Source organism: Prionailurus viverrinus, chromosome B1 (assembly GCF_022837055.1).
Source record: "Prionailurus viverrinus isolate Anna chromosome B1, UM_Priviv_1.0, whole genome shotgun sequence".
Classification (NCBI taxonomy): Eukaryota; Metazoa; Chordata; class Mammalia; order Carnivora; family Felidae; genus Prionailurus; species Prionailurus viverrinus.
In genome coordinates this window covers 17,048,003-17,074,362 of record NC_062564.1, presented here as the reverse complement: position 1 = coordinate 17,074,362, position 26,360 = coordinate 17,048,003, and the positions used below count along the sequence as shown (strand labels likewise).

Below are 26,360 nucleotides of genomic sequence, written 5' to 3'. Positions count from 1 at the left end.
GTACACTGAGGATTGTTTCGTTGCTATTACTTGTTAAAAGATCACTATCATCATTGAATCACATTACCAGGCAAACTTTGCTTGCAGGTTAAAAGGCTGTATCCAGATATGGTGTTTTCCTGAGGAGTAGGGGAACTTGGTGTCCCGCTTTTGGAAGTCTTAAGAAAGCAAACGTTTCTATTAACAAAAAAAAAAAAAAAAAGCAAAAGACAGAGAAACAAAATTGCATTAAAGGCAAACACCAGGGGCGCCTGGGTGGCGCAGTTGGTTAAGCGTCCGACTTCAGCCAGGTCACGATCTCGCGGTCCGGGAGTTCACGATCTCGCGAGATCTCGAGTGATCTCGCGTGAGTTCGAGCCCCGCGTCGGGCTCTGGGCTGATGGCTCGGAGCCTGGAGCCTGTTTCCGATTCTGTGTCTCCCTCTCTCTCTGCCCCTCCCCCGTTCATGCTCTGTCTCTCTCTGTCCCAAAAATAAATAAACATTGAAAAAAAAAATTAAAAAAAAAAAAAAAGGCAAACACCAAACAAAGCACCTCGTGTTTTGAAAAGCACCTCTGTAAAATTTATTCTTCTGAGAAACTCCTCTGTTTTTTTAAAAAAAAACAACAACTTTATGTTTTATTTTTGAGAGAGTGAGCAAGAGAGTGAGATCAAGTAGGGGAAGGACAGAGAGAGAGGGAGACATAGAATCCAAAGCAGGGTCCAGGTTCTGAGCTGTCAGCACAGAGCCCGACTCAGGTCTCGAACCCATGAGCCATGAGACCATAATCTGAGGTGAAGTCAGATGCTTAACCGAATGAGCCACCCAGGCGCCCCATAGGATTTTTTTAAGTCCAAGATTTGTGTGCTTTTGTTAATATCCTCAGTGTAGAACCATGAAGCCTGAGTCTCATAAAATTTGAATTGAATAATGGAAAAAAGTAGGCAACATGATTACATTTCAGTGTATTTAGTAATTTTTTAAATGTTTTTATTTATTTTTGAGACAGAGAGAGACAGAGCATGAACGGGAGAGGGGCAGAGAGAGAGGGAGACACAGAACTCAAAGCAAGCTCCAGGCTCTGAGCTGTCAACACAGAGCCCGATGCGGGGCTCGAACTCACGGAGTGTGAGATCATGACCTGAGCTGAAGTCAGATGCTTAACTGACTGAGCCGCCCAGGTGCCCATTTTCAATGAGTTTTAAAAAGAGGGAACACAAAGGCCTTAATTGTCAACAGCCCGACATGGGACTCGAACCCCTGAACGGCGAGATCATAACCTGAGCCGAAGCTGGACACTTAACCAACTGAGTGACCCAGGCGCCCCCAAGTGTCTGACTTTTGGTTTTGAGTTGGTTTCGGCTCACGTCATGCTCTATTGTTCGTGAATTTGAGCCCCACGTCGGGCTCTGGGGAGCCTGCTTGGGAATCTCTATCTCCCGGTCTCCTCTCTGCCCCTCCCCCACTTGCACACGCTCTCTCTCCGTCTCTCTCAAAAATAAACAAACATTACAAAAAAAAAAAAAAGAAAAAAAGAACATAGGTGGAAAAGTCCATGAAGTTCCTAACTAACCTGCACCTGGCGGAAAAGGGCTTGCTGCGGCTTGGAGCGCTCTGCGCGAAATTCCCAGAAGTTCTCAAACACTCAAACTAGAAAATGACAGCGATGACCGGACGGTAGCAAACGTCGCACATTCTTACCTTTGCGGTTCCAGATGCCATGCCTTTGTGTGGAACGTAAAGAAGAGGCAGTTAGGATGATAGGTGCAAATGGTTTGGCATACAAAAGCATCCGGGGTAACGACTCTGGCAACGTCCACATCCGAGAAGGCGAGATGCTGGAAAATGTTCCTGCGGCAACCTGGGAACTCACAGAGGGAAGACAGTCCTCAAACCGCACGATGCTCAGGTGACTGTACTTTGTCATCGTAACGAAAGGACATGATGACTGTTTGTTATGCATAACGCTAGACATCCTCGAGGGGGGAGACTGTCTGTTGAAATACCCTCGGACTCGTTTGTCATTCGGAAGAAGGAAAAATTGGGCTAAATCCGATAAAAGATCGACTCCCATGTCAGAGAAATGAAACAGCTCAACCTGTGTGTCCAGCTCCAGGCCGACCAGTGCAAAATATTTAGGTTACTCAGCCTATCCTCACATTCTCTTTGTGGTACCTCGACCCTGAATTCCAGGCCTTAGGAGCAGAAGGTTTTGTGTGGTATTTTCCCGAATATTATGAAAAAGATCTTAATAAAAAGCATTAACAAAAATATCAGGTGACAAAAAAATAAAAATAAGAGAAAACCCACCTTCATTATCCTTATATAATCTTTTTTTTTTAATGTTTATTTATTTTTGAGAGAGAGACAGAGTGCAAGCAGGGGAGGGCAGAGAGAGAGGGAGACGCAGAATCTGAAGCAGGCTCCCGGCTCTGAACCGTCAGCACAGAGCCCGATGTGGGGCTTGAACCCACAAGCTGCGAGATCATGACCTGAGCTGAAGTCCGGCGATTAACCGACTGAGCCACCCAGTTGCCCCAATATAATCTTAATTCTAAATTACATTTTTATTTGTGTTCATATTATTTACTAAGTTTACTCAATTTGATAACATAAATTTTATTAAAATGATGGGAGCCTGAAGAATAATTATAGCATTTGCAGGAAGGACAAAAGGAGTCCTGGTTTAAATGAACATAGTTTTATCAGGAGAAAGTACCTCCCATGACATAATACCTACATGGGGGCAGTCTAGGAAATGAGGCTTCAACTAATTAAATCTTCAAAAACAAACAAACAAACAAACAACAACAACAAAAAAACCCAAAACACAGATTCTGGAAGCTGAAAGAAAACTTGTGCCAACCTACAACTATATCCCCTGAAGGATGTACGTGACAAGTTGTTCAACTTTTCTGAGATATTTATAGTGATAAGAGCTCACTTCCTCATGACAAGGTCCAATTCTTTTTCTTTAAAAATTTTTTTAATATTTATTTATTTTTGAGAGAGAGAGAGAGAGACAGAGCGTGAGTGGGGGATAGGCAGAGAGAGAGAGAGAGAGAGAGAGACAGAATTGAAATCAGGTTCCAGGCTCTGAGCTGTTGGCACAGAACCCGACAAAGGGCTCGAATTCATGAACCGTGAGATCGTGACCTGAGTCGAAGCTGGGGCGCTTAATTGACCGAGCCACCCAGGCACCCCCGACAAGGCCTAATTCTTTTCTGGACCGTTCTAGGTGTTAGGATTGTTTTTTCTTTCCTTATTTCCTTCATGGTAGCTTCTACCTACATCTGCCTAATGGAGCCACACACATTAGTCTAATCCTTTCTCCAAAGACAGCCCTTTATAAACAAAGAATTCAGGTAGTCATCCTGACTCTTTTTCAGGTTAAATACCTTTAACCTGTCCCTTGAGCCACTTTTTGTTTTCCATTGCTTCTAGATTTCTTACAGTCCTGGTACCCCCTTTTGAAGTGCCCCGGGCATCCATCGCTGCAGAGGAAGTAGGCAACACAGAACTGAATACAATTTGAGTCCCTATCTGACCCATCCAGATGATAACAAGCCAGGGGCTATCTTGTTTGAAAGACCGTTTTCTTTTTCAGAGCTACTTTTCCTGTGTGTTTCATTTGTTTTATCAAAAGCATACAGGATCGATGTGGGAATGGCAGACGAAGGGCCTCTGAAAATCCTCTCTTCCATAAAAGTGATGGGCGCACCGGCCTATTCGTCAAAATCAATGTTTTCGGAACTCTAGAAATTGATCAAATTATAACCGTCCAGGGAGCATTGGTTCAAGAAGAACAGCTGACTCTCTATAAGAACAGTAAGTTTGGGGGCCCCCGGGGGGGTGCTCAGTCGGCTCAGCATCTGACCCTTGATTTCGGCTCACGTCACGATCTCACAGTTCCGAGAGATCGAGCCTCAAGTCAGGCTCTGTGCTGACAGTCCAGAGACTGCTTGGGATTCTCTTTCCCTCTCTCTCTCTGCCCCTCCCCTAAAATAAATTAAATAAACATTAAGAAAAAAGGATAGTTGCATAAGGCTTTGGGCTGACGGCTCAGAGCCTGGAGCCTGCTTCGGATTCTGTGTCTCCCTCTCTCTGTGTTCCTCCCCTCCCCCGCTAGCATTCTGTCTCTCTCCCTCTCAAAAATAAATAAAAAATAAAAAATAAAATTTTAAATGGGGCGCCTGGGTGGCTCAGGTCAGTTAAGCGTCCAGCTTTGGCTCAGGTCATGATCTTGCAGTTCATGAGTTCAAGACCCGCAGTGGGGGTCTTATGCTGACAGCTCAGAGCTTGGAGCCTGCTTCAGATTCTGTGTTTCCCTCTCTCTTGGTTCCTCTTCCACTCTCTCTCTCTCTCTCTCTCTCTCTCTCTCTCAAAAATAAATGAAGGTTAGAAAGAATTTTAAAAACAGAAGGATGAGTTTCGTGGGGTTTTAGTTTGCCCTGTTCCAGTTCTCCCCTCCCCAGCTCCATGAAAGCCGTGAAAACAGCCTCACAATCATGCGGAAAAGAGACCAGCAGTCCCGCAGCCCTGGAGCGGGCAGAATGGGGCTGGGGCTGCTCCAATGTCCCATCTGCATCCCCAGGCAAATGCCATTATTTGACTTGTCTGGAAATTCTTGGGAAAATCCCACTCGCAAGGACTGAGTTTATTTTCCATGGCTCAGAGCTTCTTCAGTGTTAACTAACAGCCTTTTCCTTGCAAATGTTTGTCTAGAACAAACAAACAGGGGCGATTATGTAACATTGCAGCTTCCTAGGGCATTAATCACAGCTGGAACAAACAACAGGCTCATAAAAGATCTTAAAAGGGAAACCAGGGGAAAGAAGGTGGTGGTGAAAATCTTGGACATATTCCTGGGAATCTGGAAGGCCACGTGCAAGTACAGGGCTGTGTGGCATAACCAGGGCTGTGCTTGTGCCCCCCAAAGATTTGAGAAAGTCCTAGGCTCTCAGGCTGGCTGACGTTTCGCCCTGCGTCAGCAGAAAGAAAAGGCCCTGGTAAAGTTGTGAAACGCCTGTCTGAACGTTGAAAGCATGATCCAAAATTCGCAAAAAGCCCCTTCTCAAAGACTGAGAAACTTATTGACTGCAGGCATCTAAGGAAATCCTCGTCCAATCATTAGATAACTATTAAGAAAACTAAGTGGAAACATCAGTCAGTGGTCATATACTCCAAAGAATAAATACTTTACAGAGTTAGTTCAGAAAAGTCACCAAACAAATAGTAACAACAAAAAGCAGTAACAACAGCAGACTCTGGGGAAGGAGGGAACCTGATTTCCAGGGTGACCATATGCTGTTATTTAAAAGGTCTCGGGGCACCTGGGTGGCTCAGTCGGTCAAGCTTCCGACTTCAGCTCAGGTCATGATCTCGAGCCCTAGGTCGGGCTCTGTACTGACAACTCAGGGCCTGGAGCCTGCTTTGGATTCTGTGTCTCCCTCTCTCTCTCCCCTTCCCCACTTGCACTCTGGGTCTCTCTCTTTTTTTTTTTTTTTAATTTATTTTTTTAACATTTATTTATTTTTGAGACAGAGAGAGACAGAGCATGAACGGGGGAGGGTCAGAGAGAGGGAGACAGAGAATCTGAAACAGGCTCCAGGCTCTGAGCTGTCAGCACAGAGCCCGACTCGGGGCTCGAACTCACGGACCGTGAGATCATGACCTGAGCCAAAGTTGGCCGCTCAACTGGCTGAGCCACCCAGGTGCCCCTCTCTTAAAAATAAATAAACATTTAAAAAAAGTTGTAAAAAAAAAGGTCTCAATTTTTTTCAAAAAATTACAAGCCATGCAAAGAATCAAGAAAGAATGGCCCATACGCAAAAAAAAAAAAAAAAAAAGGCAGTTAATATAAACCCTTGCTGAGGAAGTACAAACTTCCTCTTGTACTGTACAAAGACTTCAAGCGAGCTATTTTAAATATGTTCGAAAAACTAGAGGAAGCCGTGTTTAAAAAACTGAAGAAAGTATGAAAACATTGTCTTGCCAAAGAAAGGATATCGATAAAGAGATAGAAATTATACTTTTTTTTAAAAAAAAAAAAAAAGGACCGAATATGAATGTTAAAAGTGAAATATTCAGTAAATTTGAACTGGAAATATGGTACACACCATGGAGGGGGGTGTGCCCGAGGGAAAAGGAAACAGAGAAAGAAACAGGAAAAGGAAAAGGGAAACAGGAAAAGAGATGCACTGTTGACAAGTTCTTAACCTCCTGCAGAGGGGACCTAGCCCAGCACCTGACGCCGATCCTGGCACAGAGTTGGCACTGGATGCCGTGTGGCATTGGCCATTGGTGATTTGGTTTCAGCAACATCTTACCGTTAACGCTCTTGATACGCTAAATCTGGTGGAAGGTCATGACAATTTTCTGGATAATTCCATCGAAATTACCTGAATGTCTGAAACTATAGCACTTTGCTGATTCATTATGGTAGAGTGGGTTCACTAGACAGTGGACACTGCCCGGAAATGACCTTCTTGTTTTCCCCGCAATGTAACTGTACTGGTTTTCTATTGCTGCTGTGACCACTTATCACAAGCCCAGTGGCTTCAAACAACCCAAATATATTAGCTCACAGTTCTGGAAATCAGAAGGCCGAAATGGGTCTCACTGGGATGAAATCAAGATGTCGGCAGGATTTTGTTCCTTCGGGAAGCTCTATAGGAGGACCTGTTTCCTTGCCTTTTCCAGCTTCTAAAGGTTACCATCATTCCTTGGCTTGTGGATCCTTTCTCTATCTTGAAAGCCAGTGGTACAACATCTTCAAATCTCTCTCCCTCTCTCCGATGCTTCTGTCTTCCTTTTTCTCTTATAGGGACTCCTGTGACTACATTGAGCCCACGCACATAATGTAGAACCATCTCCCATCTCAAAATCACATCTACAAACCTCTTTTGACACGTAAGGTGACATATTCATGTGTTGCAGGAAATAAGTGGGGACATCTTTGGGTGACTCTAAGTCTGCTTACTACAATCACACAGGGAACTGGTAGCCACACACTCGTGAGTTCGAGCCCCGCGTCGGGCTCTGTGCTGATGGCTCAGAGCCTGCAACCTGCTTCGGATTCTGTGTCTCCCTCTCTCTCTGCCCCTCTCCCACTCACACTCTGTCTCTCTGTCTTTTAAAAATAAATAAACGTTAAAATTTTTTTTTAGAAAAGAAAAAGAAATAGGAGGCATACAATTACCAATTTCTGAGAGTGCACAGGGCTTCAGGGAGAATCCAGATGCCACGTTAGCCAGGAGCTTTATACTGGTGGGTGTTCCTCCTGCACTGTGCTTTAAAAGGCAGGTGTTCCTGAATGTGAAGAAAAGAGGTTACTTCTCTCCCCAAACTGCAAGGTGCACGCAGAAGCCCATTTTGCGTTGAAAGGATCTATGGTCGGTGGGAAATGAAGCAATCAGAACAATGACTTTGAAAATGAGTGGGTTCGGGGTTTGTATTATTAATCAGAGAGACATCTTTCCGCTCTTACCCAAGGAAGCTTTGGGTGAGAATGGGGTGGGAGACATTATTCAACCAAACCCTCATTCCCCAAGAGATGGAAGTTACTCTCCTTAGAAAAACTGGCAACAAAACTGAGCAAATAAATAAGTGGAGTGGTTAGGTCTAAAAGCCCTGTTTGGTTTTCCACTGGGGGGAGAAAAAAGTTATGAAGCGTACAATTAAATCTCAAAAGCACCATCGGAAAGGACAGACGCAATGAATTTTACTCACCGGTACTCTGCATTGTAAAACGTGTGAGTGGCGTACGTGAAAAATTGGCAGTGAATGCTGTTGGTGCACTTTTTTTGGCATTCTTCAACACTTTCAACCTTAGAGACGTTAAAATTGACTCCTCTCATATCAATTCCTTTATGAATGTCTCGATGGCAAGCTGTACACACAAGATGCACAGAGCAAATTCAGTCCGTTTCCTTCTAGAAGTAGATCATCAGTTAGGGTAGTTTTGAAGGATGATACTCTGTTTTTCACAACTGCCCCGTTAGTTGGGGGATTTGGAGTTTTTGTTACATCCCTAGATGATCAAACTCTGCTTGAAATAAACACATTCCAGTATGTTTTAGAGCACTACCATGGAGAAGGGGTAACTTTGCTTCCCAAATTGTAAAGTACGTGCAAAAGAATACGGGTAATAGTTCACCCTGAAATTAACAATAAGCAGAGGAAGGCAAACGAGGCAAAAAATGGGGGCCCTGGTGATTGTTCTAGGAATTTGCATTGTTATACTAACTGATGTGCCTTTGACTTCCTGCACTGAATGAAGAAGCTTCTCACTTTGCTTACTTCTTGGCTTTCAACCACTCCTGCCTGATGGCGAATTTCCTCCGTAAGCCCTGCCACTGACATCCATGTGTCAAACCGTTATCATAAAAGGTGAACAGTTCTTGTATATTCATGAGGAATCCAATTTTATTCTTGCTTTAAAATTTTGTTAAATTCCACTTAAGCATCCTTTCAGTTGGAATGTATCTTATATACAAAAAATATAGATAATTATTTTAACAGACAGTGAACCAAATTTGTGATTTAGGCTTTTTTTAATTTATTTTTTTATAAAACTTTTTTTTAATGATTACTTATTTTTGAGAGGGAGAGAGAGAGACAGAGTGCAGGCAGGAGAGGGGCAGAGAGGGAGGGAGATACACAATCCGAAGCAGGCGCTAGGCTCTGAGCTGTCAGCACAGAGCCCGACACAGGGCTCAAACCCACGAACCTGTGAGATCATGACCCGAGCCGAAGTCGGCCACTCAATTGACTGAGCCACCCAGGCGCCCCTAGGCCTTTTTTTTTTTTTTTTTTAAAGCGCTCAAATACATTAGTTAGAACCTTGGATAAAGAAACCAGCAGTGTAAACCATAATGTATTGGATGTAATGTTCCACTCCTCAGGGGGATGGTGAAAAAAGGCATAAAACTACATTTAATGGTGGGAAAGACAGAAAATGTACAAACTAGTAGGAAAACAATATATGGAGGTGGGTGGAGCAGTGGATAATCCACAGTGATTCATGCACACAAGAGTCTGTAGATTCTAGAAACGAAGTCTCTTTCCAGTTCTGGTGCGCATGACAAAAGAAACTCACTGAGTTGGAATGGGTTAATTGTAAACTAAAACTTTTCTTTATGATCAACTGAAAGCTATAAATCTACCAATAACTGTTTAAAATTTTTTTTTCAACGTTTATTTATTTTTTGGGGGACAGAGAGAGACAGAGCATGAACGGGGGAGGGGCAGAGAGAGAGGGAGACACAGAATCAGAAAACAGGCTCCAGGCTCTGAGCCATCAGCCCAGAGCCTGACGCGGGGCTCGAACTCACGGACCTCGAGATCGTGACCTGGCTGAAGTCGGACGCTTAACCGGCTGCGCCACCCAGGCGCCCCTACCAATAACTGTTTTAAATGAAAATTGGTCCTGAGCTTAGGGACTTTCTGTCCTTGGGAGCAATTATTCACTTTAATTTGAGATACTTGGGGAGAGTTAGAAGGGAACATTAAATCAAGTTCTCTAAGACTGAGTTTGGGAAAAAATTAACAATGACTACTAGTTATTGAGAAAAGCAAAATATTGTTCTTTAAATTTTATTATGATAACATAATGAAAAATAATGCTTAATTGAATAATTTACATTAAGTTGTATGAGGACATAAATTTGATCTTATAAAATGGGAGAGGTACTCGTCCTCAGGTAAGCCACATATTGGCTAAGTCAGATCCCCATGTTTATAACGAAGGACTGGATACTATACAAACTGCGGATGCATATGCATGAGTATTGAGGGAGTGGTTGGTGGTAACTGGGGAAGGAAGGATAAAAAAAAAAACCCAAAAACTTTAGGGGGCCCCTGGGTGGCTCAGTCAGTTAAGCCTCCAACTTCGGCTCAGGTCATGATCTCACCGTTCATGCGTTCCAGCCCTGCCTCGGGCTCTGTACTAGTAGCTCAGACCCTGGAGCCTGCTTGGGAGTCTGTGTCTCCCTCTCTCTCTGCCCCTCCCCTGCTCATGCTCTGTCTCTCTGTCTCTCTGTCTCTCTCAAAAGTAAATAAACATTTAAAAAAAATTTTAAAAACTTTAAAACACCTGAAATATGAAAGTACAGAATTAACTGTAAGCAGTAAAGGTAAAACAGCAGTGATACATAGTCACAACATGGTTATCTGAAGGTTCTGCCAGCCCATCAATTGAGAGATTCTTTTCTGTACCTTTCACTTTCAGATCAGCTATGTCAGGCAAATGGTTCATTTGCCTTAAATTAGGATAGGGTTGGAAATGTTTCACAAGACATTAGTAGCAATAAGTGTTAGAATTTAAATTTCCTGGCCTCTTAGTCCTCACATTTTTTTTGAAGAAGTCTTATTCTTTTTTTTTTTTTTAAGTTTCTTTATTTATTTTGAGAAAGAGAGAGAGAGCACACATACATGAGCAAGTGGGAGGAGGAGAGAGAGAGGTAGAGAGGATGAGAGAGAGAGAGAGAGAGAGAGAGAGAGAGAGAGAATCCCAAGCAGGCTCCACACCATCAGTATAGAGCCTGATGTGGGGCTTGAACCCACAAACCGCAAGATCATGACCTGAGCAGAAATCAAGAATCAGACGCTTAACCGACTGAGCCACCCAGGTACCCTAGAGGTATTATTCTTATTAGCAAGGTTTACAGAGCCCAGGCCTTCAGGTGGGGGGCGTAATGGGGTTTTGTAACCTCTGCGTTATTGACATTTGGGACCAGAAAATCTTTGTCATAGGGGGTTTCCCTATGTGGAATCTTTAGCAGCATCTCTGACCTCCGTCCAATGCCAGTAGCATCCCCCCACGTTGTGACAAATGTCCCATGGAGGAAGAACAAAGTCACCCCTGGTTGAGAACTGTTGAGAACCACTGGGGCACAAATTATCTCAAGTAACACGGGAATAGAGACACTGTCCGTGTTCTCTTAAAGAGCCTTATCTGCAACTGGAGGTGGGGGAAGGAGGCAATTATTTGAATGTGGTTCACTTTCTGCAAATCTTATACTGTAGGGCTAACCTCGTAAAGAATAGAGGCTCCTTAAGCACGTAACTGGTAAAGGCAAGAGGGAGGCCACATCCAGAACAGTGCCCCATCTCTGTTATCCTTCTGAGTACTCCCTCCCAAAAGTCCAAGGCAGTACAGAGATTGAACAGAAGCTATTTTAAGGTGAACCCCTTACTCATTCAAATAAGAAATCAAGAAATCAAGAGCTTACCACTTATTTGATGGCCGCATTGCTTTAAGGAGTGTCCAGAAATTGTATTTGCCCATGACATTTTTGGCAGGGTTCCCGTAACACTGTCTTTCAAGAAGCAACCAAACCTGTTTTTAAAAGTACTGTCAGTTAGAGAGTAGAATAATAAACACACACTGGTGAGATGTCTAACGTTTTCTATACACTAATAAATGTGGCCAGGAATAAGGAAAATAATAGAGCTTCCCTGACGCTTGCTAGAAAGAACATTCTTAGAGGCAATTGCATAAAATCTAACAGGCTTTGTAATACCTAACCTCAGCATTATTTCTCTTTAAAAAAAAAAAAAAACATTTTTAAGTACGGAAAGTCAATCATATTAAAGAGGTAATGATTTTTTTCCCATGTAACACTTCTGTCTTTGATGCCAATCTTCTTGGTAATCTTTCACAAGGATTCTGGAACCTAACTCAACTTTTTATTTGAAAAGTTGATGCCTGTCACATACAGTCTGGGTTTTCTGTACACGCTTAACATGTTGAATCAGGGGATGTTTACCTAGTTTCTAGTTTCTAAATTCAAATGGTGTTAAGATAAAAGGCTTCTGGAAATGGAGCAACACAGAAATGTTCCTGCTGTATTTTGAACAAAATGAAAGCAAATGATTATGAAACCATGGCTGCATGACCTCATAAGATTTTTAGTGACTATTTTTTCCAGTGCTCTTACTTTCCCCAAATGCCAGTAATATGTATTTTCACGTATGCGCATCCCCCCCTCCACACACACATAATGTATGTACCACAGGTGCCCAAAGTCATTCACTACGGGCCCCTTCAGTCCAGAACTTTCCTGAGGTCACAAGCTCTGGAAACGCCTCAACTTTATCGTCAACAACATGTTTGCCTTGTGTTGTATTTTCTTAAGACCGTGTTATCCACCAACACGATCACGAGTCAGGCAATAAGTATGTTTCCTTGTTCAGGTGAAACATTCACCTGTTTTTAGACCCTTTCTTGAGACAATCGCTTAACCCAATGGTTTTCAAGCATTTTCCTCGAGGCCTTGGGTAGGCAATGCCTCATTTCTACTACTTTAGGCGAAGGCAACAGTTGTTCTAGCATGTGTATTTCCAGGCCCAAGCCACTCTGGTTCAGTAGGCCAAACAGTTTGGGGTCTAAGGCTATAGCCTAAGACTCTGCTAATGTAAGAACCAACCGCTCCAGGTGACCCCAGTGAAGCTGGCCCTCGGACCCCATTTGGGAAACATAACCCTGAAATAGCTACACCTTTTTTGCACGTCACTGGCTCTAGTTTGAAGCATGGATGGCTTCTCCAATAATGAAATATCAGCTTTTACCTTTTGTCTGTGTCATTAGTGGAACTTTCAGGAAGAAAGCTGAAGAGCAAGCACCTCGGATGAAACGTGCACATCATCTGACAGTGCTCGGCATTCGGGGTATACATGGCAGTTAGGTCCCCACCTTTGAAGAAGGTATTTTTATATAGTTGAGTCAGGCAGCCTGTGGTATAATCATCAAAAAGAGACATTAACTTGGAATGAATGCAAATAAGTATCTTGATAGAAATACATCTGTGCTGTGAACCTTCTTACTTCCTCCACTAACTATCCAAAGAGCTTCACAACAGGACTTTCATTAGAGAGGTGGAATGACACATATTGAGGTGGCTATTTGAACAAGGTGTCGTGTTATTGAAGAGTCACTCGATGGGTACTTCCATATAAAAAAGCTTGGTTGATTTTTATCAAATCAAACAATAATTTTCCCATAAATTGTCCCCAAGAAAATACAATTCTAGCTTGGTTTCTCCCTGTTGCCTAACATGCTATGGAAATACCATGCCTTGAAAATAACAGGCTTCCAGTTACGGAATGAATAATTCACAGGCGTAAAAGGCACAGCATAGCTAATACAGTCAATGGTATTGTAATAGTGTTGTACGTATGGTGACAGACGGTAGATAGACTTGTGGTTGAGCCCAGCCTAACTAGAGAGAGGCTGAAGCACTATGTGGGACGCCTGAAACTAAGGTAACATTATGTGTCAACTATAGTCAAATATGAAACTTAAGGGGAAAAAAAAAAACCCACAACAACGTATGATCTCTTTTTCAAAACCCTTTCATAACAACCGTTCCTGCTAGATTCTCACAACAGCTCTGTAAGGGAAGTTAGGGACAGACCTCATTATATGCCTCTGACTTTAACTGAGTCTCAGAGCAGTACACATTTGCCCAAGATCCACGTAGCTAACGAACGTCCAGGAAGAGAAACCGAATTCTTCTCACTACCAGCCCTGTTCCTTTTCCCAGCGTGCGATGTTCAGTGTTGTTCCCCATCTCAGTTTACTGTCAGCAAACTACGAGTTATTGGGTATTTAGTCGGCTCGTACAGAGGACACACTTATTCGCTTGGTTTCTACGAGCAAATGCAAAGGCAGGCCTATGCTACCCTGAACATCCATTCTGAACTATTTGCTGTCTGCAATTGGTCACCGTTCAAAAGGACGCCACATCTCACGTGTTATGAGAATATCAAGGGATACCTTTATTGCTCTACTGTTTCATATATTAAAAGTAAACCTTTAATGCATGAATCTGGGTTTACCTTGAACGACCCGCTTTCTTTTTTTTAATGTTTATTTTTGAGAAAGAGAGAGAGAACAGAGGCAGAGCAAGAGTGGGGGGAGGGGGAGAGAGAGAGAGGGAGACACAGAATCCGAAGCAGCCTCCAGACTCTGAGCTGCCACACAGAGCCCGACGCGGGGCTCGAACCCATGGACGGGGAGATCGTGACCTGAGCTGAAGTTGGAAGCTTAACTGACTGAGCCACCCAGGTGCACCTGCCCCCCCCACCCCCTTTTTTAATGTTTATTTATTTTTGATGAAAGGCTCGTTTTAAAGTCAGCTTAATAAGCTTTTCCAGCTAGATAGCACACTTGCTTGCCAGTCAATCGTCCGTTAACCACAAGATACGCCAATGATAACTTTGTTCATCCTCCAGGACATCTATTTTCGTACTGACCTCCAGGGAATGGGCAGCTTAGACACATGTGTTTCATTACGCACTGAAGATTAAAATGTCCTCTTACACTATCCCACCCCTCTGGGGATTCTGGCCCTGAGCTCTATTACGATGACCTAACGCAGCAAGATCGCGTCTCGCTTCTCTTCCTCTCGGTGGTGTGGCTAAGATGACTATCCCTTGGGCAAGTTTTATATTTAGAAAAGCAGACATCTCTTCGGGTGGAAGCTCATGGGAATACAAGTTGCCAAGTGTACAGGCCCAGATTTCAGAGACACCCAAAACACTGAGCGGCCAGTCCGGTGACAGTGTTACCTGCAAAGTGACCTGTGTTTCAGACAACTGGTGCATGTGGCTGATGCGCAGTTATCAAGCGGCCATCCTCCCCCTTCGCGGCGCACAAACGTGCATGCGAACAACGGCCTGTGCCAGCCTGGGAGTTCCCATTCGGCCACGTGACTCGGCTGATGGGAAGGTGCAACTGGAAACCGACCAACATTGGAGCAGACTGCGGGGAAAGTTCTAATAGGTGTTCTTGCTTATCCTCAAAAATTGGTAAGGATGATGATGATAACGGTGATAGGCTTGTTTGTATCATGTTTTAGAGTTTTAAAGCAGTTACACAAGTTATCCCATAACATAAACTATGTCACGCTGTCCTCTGTGTCCACAGACTTCGGGCGGGTTATTTGGTCTTGTTAAAAAAAAAAAAAAATACATCATCAATAAGAAGAAAAATACCCTATTTTTAAAAAAATTGGGCAAAGGAAATGAGAAGGTAATTTACAAAAGAAACATAAATAGTATATGGAAAAGTGGTAAGGATCATAAAGATTAGGCAAGTTAAAACAACAGATGCCATTTTACTCACCAGCTTAGCAAAAAAATTTGATTGTGTAAGTTCCCAGTGTTGATGTGCTGATTTTGGCTCCAAATGATGAAAAACCTAGCTCAATGGGACTCAGTATAAATTAAATGTATTGGTCCAGAAGCCGAGTCCATGGTGGATTTGGCTTCAGGAGTAACCGAACAGCGTACTTGGCTGATCCCATCAAGGTACAATTCCCCTTCATACATGTGCTCTGTTCCATGGCTTTGCTGTCGCTCTCAAGCTCCACATAGTGACAAGGTGGTACCAGAAGCCCAGGCCTTTGTGTTCCCCAGTGGTTCAAGTCCAATTGGAAATAATAAGAAGAAAACTCTTATTTCTAGAAGTGTAAGCAAAGGTCTTGCTCTAGGGCTTTGGCTCTCGTCAGGTCACTGTAGCTAGCAGGATGTGTAGACCTACTTACTGGTCCAGGCCTGCCTGGGTCACAAGTTCATAGACCCAAACTTGGAGGCAGAAGTTTCCCAGAAACAAATTAGGATACTGTTTCCAGAAAGGTGACTATATGTCCAGTCACAAAACAATGGTTCACTACTGGAGTTGACCTAATTGGGGTATGTGATTACTCTTACCTGCTGGTGGAGACGGCTAACTGGAGAGTCACCCTTGTGAAAGATTATTCCATTACGTATATCACAAAACCTTCTAAAATATTCACACACCCTCGTACCTAACATTGCGTATTTCCAAAATGTTGTTCTACAGAAATAACTGAATGTGTATAAGCATGTGCATACAAAAATACCACGAGTAAGGAAGATTACTAGGCTGCAAAAAATGTCATGTATATAAAAAGATAGCTATAAATGGAAAGGTGAGTTATAAAAAAGTATCTATAATTAATAACATCTTCGTTAAAGGTGTAAATAGATGTGTAGAAAAATATCTCAAGGACTAAAAAAGATTTTTAACAGTGGCCATTTCTGTAACGTAGGACTTCAGACAATGTGCGCTTTCTCGTTTGCTGCTTACCTGCACCTCTAATTTTCCTAGAATAATTTTTTTGTCAAAAAGATAAAATTGAAGTGGCCATAGTCCATAGCATCTCTGGCTTCTTACTCCTCAGTATTCAGTGGATTTGTATATGGTAATGATCATGGTAAAAGCAATTAGACATGGGGGCAGATTTCCATTTAGAAGGGGGGGGGGTCAGCTTCTTTCTGAAGAAATTATATTCCTTTACAAATGTAACCCTTACCCAAGAGGTATTTATATCTTAGCCACACATCTGGGGGGTAAGTAAATAACCAGTGAGGTGTGGTCTTTTTAAGTGAACATAGACTCAAAATCTACCCATAATGGTGGCTCAGAGAAAACAACATTCTATAACAATGAATGATAAACAGTGTCCAGAATCATCTGTATTCCCTGAACACTTAATGGAATGGATAGAAAGGGAAACAAGTTCAAAACCCAACACTGAAACCAGAACTACTCAAATGGATGATTTACTAATTTAAATTTAAACCCAATACTTTCATTTCTGAAGTAGTTCCCCAGTGGACTGAAAGAGTACAAATACGCACCGGGGACTTAGGACACGACTTGGGTCGGACCCAGACCCTACAAAATGCCTACCCTGAATATTTAGATCAAGCTGATTTGTAGAATATGGTAATAATACAAATTGAGGGCTGAGTGTTTAAGACCTGCTTTGTAGAGAGCCATTTACAAATAGAAGTTTCTGTTAACACAGGCCCAAAGACATTCTCACTTCTGGGCTCCCCAGCACCCATGTGTCTAAGGCATTGCGTCTGAAAAGTAGCAGTTGCCTCTGAATATTAAAAGGATTTGTGTCCTGACTTTTGGGGTCTGCCTCCTTCCCGAAGCTGTATGTTCAGTGGCCTTCTCTGGGGCTGGCATTCTTGTTACCTACTCCTTTCCCACACACAACCTTAGGTCTTAGAGATAATCCACTCACCACAGGAAACTGTAGCAAACAAGCAAGTGAAGTAAGCAGCTTGCCTGAATGAAATCATCCTAAAAGAGAAAGCAACACAGGCATAATCCTGCTGGTTACAGCTCATAGTTGACATGAAGCCTAATTTACGGTGATAGAGATTTTCTTATCAATGTCTGCCTTGCAAATCTAAGCACATAATGACCAGTACAGGGAACAGGAGCTTTCTGTATATTTCATGCCGGGGACTTCGCACAAGATTCCCACTGAGACCTCTAGACTACCGCTGTGTTTGTCCCTCACTTGCCACCTATGTGGCTGATAATTACCGAAAGGGAGTCGGTAGACGGAAACCTCTTGATTGGAGCAAGAGGAAAATTATTGTAAATAATGGCAATAATGTCGGCCCAGAGTCCCTACGTAAAGAAAAGCACTCACTCAGCATGATCAAACTCATTTAAATTTTAAAGCTGTCAATATTCTCTTTGCTTTTAAAATGGCCTGAGACTAAAAGGTTTCATGTATAAGAACATCGAGTTTCTTCTACACTCACTAAATAGGCCGGAAATTACAACATAAACTGAGAGCTTCTTCTCAAAGTAGAAATAAGCTTATACACTTAATTAAAAATACACACACACACACACACACACACACACAGAAATTATTTGGAAGCAATCAGAATAATAGAAATTCTCTACCTGAAAGCGAAATTGCTTCCGTGGTTCTGGAAGTGAGGATGTCTCTCGCCACTTAAAAATGGGTGGTTCAAGGCCTCCTAATGGAGCACTGCAGGCAGTATTTGCTTGGCTCCAATATTGACTTTGGTTTTTGGCCAACAGTTCCAACTTTTTGTCCTGTCAACATATTCTATGAACATCCGTTTCCTGTGTTCAGCTATCTGATATGTTAACTATTTCATGTTAGGGCCACCCTATGCATGCACAGACTTCCATTTTCAGAAATGTTCACAACCACCCCAGTTATCTGGAGTCATGCAGCCTAAATCTCATCTAACTGAACTTTTTCCATCACAGTCACCTGGATGACAGCTGACTAAAGGATGCATAGCTCCTTCTGGAAGGATCTTTTGGCAAACGATATCTACGCTTTTCCAAACTCTAGTCAAAGAAGCATGTTAAGTAATTGTGTCAAACAGCACGGCCTGCAAGCAGAAAAAGATTTACTCTCTGGTCCTTTTCAGAGAAAGTAATCTGAAACCTGCTATAAAGCACTCGTGGCAGGGGCGCCTGGGTGGCTCAGTCCGTTAGGCGTCCGACTTCGGCCAGGTCACGATCTCGTGGTCCGTGAGTTTGAGCCCTGCATCGGGCTCTGGGCTGATGGCTCCGAGCCTGGAGCCTGTTTCCGATTCTGTGTCTCCCTCTCTCTCTGCCCCTCCCCCGTTCATGCTCTGTCTCTCTCTGTCCCAAAAATAAATAAAAAATGTTGAAAAAAAAAAAAAGCATTCGTGGCAGAGTTTAGACTTCCCTGTCAGGATGCCTCATCTGGGAAAAAAAACAAAAACAAAACATACTGCTTTTCCCAGACGTCTGCTCCTGCTCAGGGAGCTCTATTTTTATTCTTATATTTAATAAAAATTCTCCTTGTATACGGAGATATACCTTCTTTGCAACCTCTATCCTTCAGTCCTAGATTTACCTACTCGATCTACATAAAATAATTCATTCTTTTTTGTGTGCTTTTTAAACTGCCTAAAGACCATAATCACTTGCCCACGAAATCTCCTTTGTCTTCCAACCCTCCAAGTTACAGTACATCATTCTGGCTAGTAAATCAGATTTTTAGGGAGTTGAGCCTTATGTAAATATTTTATGCATATTACTGCAGTGCAGAGCCGTGTTTCTTAAAAATGTAGCATAATGTTGCCGGTAAGATATTTTCTGGCTGTAACGAAGTGGCATATTTCAAATATGCATGCTGTGCTGCCTTGTAGATTCAGGGCATTAACTAGCACACCAGCGGTCAACAGAAAGGAATGTTCTACCCCGTGCAGTATAAGAGAATTTAAATAGGGGATCTCACCTGTTACCAGCCTCAGCAGAAAAATGACCAGTGGAACACATCCACCTTTGCCTCCAAAGCACAGCAGAAACCCTCAGAGGTTGTCTCCCTAAAAGGTGCGATTACAGGTTTTAACCTACTCGCGTCGACTTCGGTGTTCCATTTTAATATCTCTTACAGCAAAACGCAAGTCATGCTCTAGCAAGGCAAGAAAACTCAAAATTTTCTTCTTGGAAGAACCAAATGAGAAATAACTCGAAGAGGGGCAGGGGTAGGCCGAATTCTAAAATGTCCCCCAAGATTTCCCAGTCTAATCCCGGGGACCGAACGCAGGAGGAGACACCCTGTCTGTCCCCAATGACGTTGCGTTGCGTGACACCTGCGATTTCGCAGGTGTAATTAGGATCGCTGAACAGCTGATTTGGGGCTAATCAAAACGGAGATGATGCGGGGGCCTAATCCCATCACGGAGGCTCTTTAAAAGCAGAGCTTGCTTCTGTGGTTAGCCTAAGGAGAAGGCAGACACCAAGGGCGAGAGGGACTTCGTTGGCTTTGACACCGATGGGGCCTGCGGCAAGGACCCCAGAGTGGCCTCTACTACTTCCAACAAATGTGTAATGACCTTGATAGAGGATTCTTCCCACAACACCCACACCGTGGTTTGGGGCTTGTGAGACACGAAACAGGGAACCCAGCTAAGCCCACCTACTGACCCACAGAACACAGAAGGATACATTAGGGTTGTTTTAAACTGCTAAGATCGCAGTCGGTTGTCACATGGCAAAAGGACACTAATATAGGTTTATTTATCTGAAGTGAAAGTGGCTTGGAGAGAGGGGGGGTTTGCAGTGGGACACTTTGGGGAGAGGGGAATGGAGGAGAGTCCCTAGTGGAACACAGGGTGCTGGATGGGAGGCTGGGCTGGAGACAGGGTGGTGATCTGCCCTGGGAGCTTTCAGAGAACCTGGGTTTTTTTTTTTTTTTTTTTTTTTAATTTTTTTTTAGTGTTTGTTTATTTTTAAGAGAGAGGGAGAGAGAGACAGAGGACAAGCAGGGGGAGAGCGAGAGAGAGAGACAGAATCTGAAGCAGGCTCCAGGCTCTGAGCTGCCAGCACAGAGCCCTGATGCAGGGCTGGAACTTGCGGACCCCGAGATCATAAACCCAGCCAAAGTCAGATGCTTAACTGAGCCACCCAGAAGTACCCCCTCCACACTTTTTTTTTTTTTTTTTTAAGAGAAAAGCCTTGAATTTCTCATGAAGCTGTTGTGGGGCCAGGAGAAGGGCGGACCAGGAAAGAGGCAGATGAACAAAAGCTACATTGTGCAGCTCAGTAAGAATCTCAGTTCACTGAGAGCTGAGAAAGGTCTTGGGAGGTGCACCTTGGACGCCTGAGAGATTTCTGCGGTCCGCATCGCTGTGGCATTAAGTGTCCCTGAGAAGGGCCCGACTTTAGGCTCTGTCCTTCCCGGTGCACTTCAGTGAGATAGTGTTTTACACATGTAGTACCATTATTAGAAACACATATGTAAGTAAAAGATATAGGAACAGAATCAATTACAAAATAAATAATTTAACAGAACTGCCGTGACTGCCCTTGTGGTGAGCCTTCAGCTGGAAGGGGAGAGTAATCTGCTCTTTGTAAGGGATCTGGAAGAGGAAAGGGGGCAGTAGCAAACAGGAGAGGCCATCCTTCAGCATCTCATTTAAAAAGAGATCTTCTGGGGCGCCTGGGTGGCGCAGTCGGTTAAGCGCCCGACTTCAGCCAGGTCACGATCTCGCAGTCCGTGAGTTCGAGCCCCGCGTCAGGCTCTGGGCTGATGGCTCAGAGCCTGGAGCCTATTTCTGATTCTGTGTCTCCCTCTCTCTCTGCCCCTCCCCGGTTCATGCTCTGTCTCCCGCTGTCCCAAAAATAAATAAACGTTGAAAAAAAAAAATTAAAAAAAAAAAAAATAAAATAAAAAAATAAAAAGAGATCTTCTATCCCTCCTGGGTCTTTACTATGCTTCTTTTTCTTCCTAGCACCTACCACTAGCTGACAACACGCTACCCATTTGCTCATTTTTATGTTGTGTTTCTGCGGCACACCAGCTCCCACCTTGCTGTTAGGCTTGGGTCTCTAGCTCCGGAGCCCTGAGGAGTTCTTGGCAGACAATTATTGAAGGAGAGAGTGAAGTGGTGAATAAATAAGAAATTAAATGTTTTTAAAAGAAGGAAGGAAAGAAGGAAGGGAGGGAGGGAAGGTGGGAGAGAGAGGAAAGAAGGGAGGGAAAGAAAGAGGGGGGGAGGGAGGAAGGGTAAGGAAGGGGAGAGGAGGCGACGGGAGGGGAGGGGAGGGAGGAAGGGAGAAAGAGAAAGAGGAAGGAAGGAGGGAAAAGAAAGAGAGGGGGCAGGAAGGGAAGAGAAGGAAAAAAAAAGAAAGAAAAAGAAAAAAGAAAGAAAAGAGAGAAAGAAAAAAACAATTGAGGACAGGGTGGTCCTTTTACCCACAGTTGTGGACCATCTAAGTCACGTACGAGAGTCACTGTCACTCTCGTAAGCAAAGTTCAGCTGCCGGTCACTGATAACACTGACAATCATTGGACTAAGAGGCAGACTGGCTCCAACCCTGTGAACGTCCCCTGTGGGGAGCAGGTGTCCTCTTGAGGCTCCATCCAATTGCTCAGGAGGAGACACTGCCACCCTCGGCTTTCATCAACAACTTTGTTTCTGGTGGTAACGGATCGACAGTAGATACAACGTCGAGCGTTACCAACCGAGTAACAATTAATTATGAAGGCACAGGAGGCCGTGAACCCAGAAGCACCTTCACAGGCTTGCGGAGCTGTGGCCACATGAAAACAATTAGTTGTGCCTGAGCGGATTCAAAGTTTTAATTTTTTTTTATGTTTATTTAGTTTTGAGACAGAGAGAGACAGAGCATGAGTGGAGGAGGACAGAGAGAGAGAGGGAGACACAGAATCCGAAGCAGGCTCCAGGCTCCAAGCTGTCAGCACAGAGCCCGACGCGGGGCTCGAACTCACGAGCTGTGAGATCATGACCTGAGCCGAAGTCGGACGCCCAACCGACTGAGCCACCCAGGCGCCCCGAAAAGTTTTAATTCACTCTATGTCCCTAAGAATAAAACTTCAGACCTGAGCTAAAAAAGAGACCAAGAGTACAAACAGTAGGATCAAGGAGTTAGGCCTGCATCCTGGGAGAAGATTCCTGTGCCAGCACGCCCTTTACTATCCAACTAAAACATATAGATTTAAATGATATACAGTATTTAAAAATAAAACATTCTAGAAATAAGATAAATAATGTCTAAATACAGTAATAATTTTTTCTTTTGAGGAAAAGGCTGTCCTATGTTTTTTTTTTTTAATTTATTTTTTTTTCAACGTTTATTTATTTTTGGGACAGAGAGAGACAGAGCATGAACGGGGGAGGGGCAGAGAGAGAGGGAGACACAGAATCGGAAACAGGCTCCAGGCTCTGAGCCATCAGCCCAGAGCCCGACGCGGGGCTCGAACTCACGGACCGCAAGATCGTGACCTGGCTGAAGTCGGACGCTTAACCGACTGCACCACCCAGGCACCCCTGTCCTATGTTTTTTATATAGGAGTTTGAGCATCTCTATTTCCAAGAGACCTACATTGACTAATACCAGGAAAGATAGGAAGGAGTTCACGTCCACTGTCCACTACAACAACAAGAAAATGCTGGGTAAGAGGAGACAGTAAGTGACGGGAAGGAAAAAGAAAGTGCCAAGGAGTTATCTCCTGGGAGCACGAGAGCAGGAGTAGGGACAGCTACAGGCCGGGAGTTAGTTGAGAGACTGAATTCAGTGCAAAAGGCCCAAAGAAATAACCCATTTGGCGAATTTCTGGACAAGAAGCAGAGGAGAGAATACACAGTCCTTTTGTAGGAATCACGGGTGAGAGATTTATCCCTGGAATTTGGAATACAGCTAGCCAGAAGGAAAATGGGGGTGAATCTGGCTTAATGAAAGCAAGGAAAAAAAAAAAGACAAATTAGCCTGGGGAATACATCAGGATGGGGCTAAGAAAGTAGACCCTTGTGTTAGGCTAATCCCAATTCGTTCTAAGATAAAGCAGGGGACTTTTAATGTTCCTACCATCTAGAAACGATGGGAACTCTGCATTTCCTCAAACGCTATTGCATTTTTCACTTCGTACACATACAAATATCAAACCACTGTTATACACCTGCAATTAATATGTCAATTAAATCTTAATGTTTAAAAATTCTATCACATTTCAATGACTAGCAGACATATGTTATCGGCTGAGGTTATCCAGCCTGGAGGAGAAGGAGTGAGCAGGAGAAGGAGCACAAAGGAAAGAGGATGAGGACAGAAGATCACGTCCGAAGAATAGAGCACCTTTCTCCTTCCTGCAGCTGAGCTCACAAACACTAACTGGCTTTGGGTTAGAAATGAAAGACGAGCAACCTAAACAAAATGGCAGTAGCCTGGCGCCTGGGCTCCAGCGTGCAGGTGAACAATTGAACAGTGCACAGGGCGGGCATGTAGCTGAACTTGCCCATCCCCGGGAATGTGGGACTCAGAGCCTCCAGGATTCTCTCCGTTTCTTTTCTGTGCATCTTCTCTCCTGCACCTTCTTCCCAGAGCTTCAACTGCCAACTGATCCCCAGTCCCACAACCTGAAACCTCCACCGATTCCCAAGGAGAGAATCTGAGCGGACCCTGCTTGGGTCAGTCCACTTAAGACGGTGGGATTGCCTGAGAACATGGCGTCATCAACGAGAACTGTACATTTACAGCGTGTAGATATGTTGGGGAAGCAAAAAGGCGAGAAACAGAAGAAAATTGGGGGAGGTATTGATCATGGGACAGTTTCAGAGATAAAGGGGGTACTGTTCCTAAAAGAAGGAGGGAGGTTTCTAGGCAGACTCAAAAATTTGTCATGTTCCTACCAGCACCCCTTTAGATGCTGGAAAGCAAAACGTTTTGATCTTCTAGATACAGTGTGCGTGTGTGTGTGTGTGTGTGTGTGTGTGTGTGTGTGCGCACGCGCGTGCCACACAGGCAGCACCTCTTTCGTTGTAAGACAGGTCGTTTGGTCCAGAAACTGACATTCTTTTGTTGTCTGTGACAATGAACACAGCATCAATCAGTTCACTAGCCCGTCACCTGGAGAGGTTTCCAGCCTGCAATGCTGGGTTCCAATGATGCTTGTGGTTTTGCGGATTCCCAGGCCCCTCTAGGAGATTTCACTTGCTGCTCTCAGCCGAGCAAACTGTGCTGGGATCTCTACTTCGTGTCCAGTTAATTCTTCAGACCCAGGAAAACTCAGCATCAGTCTATGACGAGGGCACAAGGAACATTTTGTTGGAACGTCTGCGTAGCAGTGATGATACCAGTTCAAAAGTGCTATTTCCTTTATTACTCATTACGAATCAGTCACCCGCTAATGTGTCCTTTAAAGCTATCTACGTTCCAGGGCGCCTGGGTGGCACAGTCGGTTAAGCGTCCGACTTCAGCCAGGTCACGATCTCGCGGTCCGTGAGTTCGAGCCCCACGTCGGGCTCTGGGCTGATGGCTCAGAGCCTGGAGCCTGTTTCCGATTCTGTGTCTCCCTCTCTCTCTGCCCCTCCCCCGTTCATGCTCTGTCTCTCTCTGTCCCAAAAAATAAACGTTGAAAAAAAAAAAATAAAGCTATCTATGTTCCAAGATAACATCAATTCTCAGAATAAAATATAGCACCCATGATTAAAATGTAATTTATTTTTCTTGAGATACCTCTTTCAAGCAGCAGTTAGACGAGTAATAGGGTCATAGATACTTGATTATTCTCTTATTTAAAAAAAAAATCAGCGTCTGCTTTTGATATACAGTCCATTCTCCCTCTAACATGGTTACGAGAATTTTCAATTAAAACACAAGTAACAAATTATTCTGGAGCTACATGAAGATCTCAGGCCAAAAGGTAACATTAAGCAATGTTTTGCTTTAATTTCACATCCAGGGCAGGGCCACTGAAGAGAGAGAGAGAGAGAGAGAGAGAGAGAGAGAGAGAGAGAGAGAGAGAGAGAGAGAGAGGAGAGGGAGAAAGAAAGGAAGAGAAAAAGAGGAAGAAGCAAGTTTTCAATCTAAATGCATACAATTGAGAAATAATACTAATTTCCATGAATAAAACTTTGATTATCCATAGTCATCTGGAAATAAGATTTTGTACATATATCCACTTTCTTTTTTTTTTTTTAATTTTTTTTTCAACGTTTATTTATTTTTGGGACAGAGAGAGACAGAGCATGAACGGGGGAGGGGCAGAGAGAGAGGGAGACACAGAATCGGAAACAGGCTCCAGGCTCTGAGCCATCAGCCCAGAGCCCGACGCGGGGCTCGAACTCCCGGACCGCGAGATCGTGACCTGAGCTGAAGTTGGACGCTTAACCGACTGCGCCACCCAGGCGCCCCAATATATCCGCTTTCTAGCTAACAAAGTTAAGCATATGCTATGAACCTTTTTCAACTGTATCATATACTTCCTTGACTTTTTCTCATCAACTAAGCCACTGGGTTGTCCGCACTGGGGTTCCCTGGGATAGTAAAGTGGGTAGAGCTGCTGACCCTGCCCTAAATGACTCAGCCTGAAGCGCTTGCAAATGGCTTTGGTTTGCAATCTCTCCCTGGGACAGCCATTGGAGAAGAGAAATTCCATCCTCTTACTCTGTTGCTTCTCTCTGCTATTGCCTTGGGAAAACTGAAGCAACAATGATACTATGTTCATTAAAAGTCACTTTTTAAAGGCACCGGTTGAGGGGATACAGATATTGCCTACGGAATTAGAACTCAGAGAAAGTCAGTTATCAGCTTGGGAGGTATGTTCCGGAGGACTGAATTTACTGGAAGTCTAACCCTAAACTAAGTGAGATATTCCTGAGTTACTAAATACAGATGGGTGGCTTCTCTTTTCCTTTAATGATGGAAGAGCTCTAGAAGAAATATCCCAAAATCGGAGGCAGAAAGAGCTGTGTTCTAAGGACACATCTAGCTACAGACCTGAGTTCCATCAAATAAGAGCATAACACAGCGCAGTCCATCACGGTGGGAATGGAGAGATGCGCAGACCTCCGTTTCCAGCCCTGTCACCCACCAGCGGCGTGACTCTGGGCAGAAACTTACCTTCTCACTGATTTCAGACGCTTCGAATAAAAGGGAGTATAACTAGTTAAGTTCTCAGGTCCTCCCAGCCCCAAGAGCCATTACTCAAACCTCTGAGGCACTGTGGGGGATTGGAAATTACCGAGAGGAGTCTTTCCCAACTGTGTATGATATATAAGGCTA

At 43.8% G+C, this 26,360-nt stretch overlaps 1 protein-coding gene across 8 annotated transcripts in view; it reads right to left on the bottom strand.

The window, feature by feature from the left end:
- Positions 1 to 24,341, bottom strand: part of KLKB1 (kallikrein B1) — a 33,589-nt gene extending 9,248 nt beyond the window's left edge. For 2 of the 8 annotated variants that reach the window (XM_047855096.1, XM_047855097.1), the window contains exons 1-10: positions 24,204 to 24,326; positions 19,069 to 19,156; positions 17,727 to 17,882; positions 17,047 to 17,105; positions 12,554 to 12,716; positions 11,215 to 11,321; positions 7,712 to 7,871; positions 7,182 to 7,291; positions 1,682 to 1,841; positions 68 to 177 (exon numbers count right to left, since the gene is read on the bottom strand). In XM_047855096.1, coding sequence (XP_047711052.1) covers positions 68 to 177; positions 1,682 to 1,841; positions 7,182 to 7,291; positions 7,712 to 7,871; positions 11,215 to 11,321; positions 12,554 to 12,716; positions 17,047 to 17,104 — 868 coding nt within the window. In that variant the 5' untranslated portion in view covers position 17,105; positions 17,727 to 17,882; positions 19,069 to 19,156; positions 24,204 to 24,326. Of the gene's footprint in view, positions 1 to 67; positions 178 to 1,681; positions 1,842 to 7,181; positions 7,292 to 7,711; positions 7,915 to 11,214; positions 11,322 to 12,553; positions 12,717 to 14,554; positions 15,001 to 17,046; positions 17,106 to 17,726; positions 17,883 to 19,068; positions 19,157 to 24,203 lie in introns of those variants that run through there. The other 6 variants (XM_047855098.1, XM_047855100.1, XM_047855099.1 and 3 more) reach the window with 6 other exon arrangements.
- Positions 24,342 to 26,360: the final 2,019 nt, after the last annotated feature.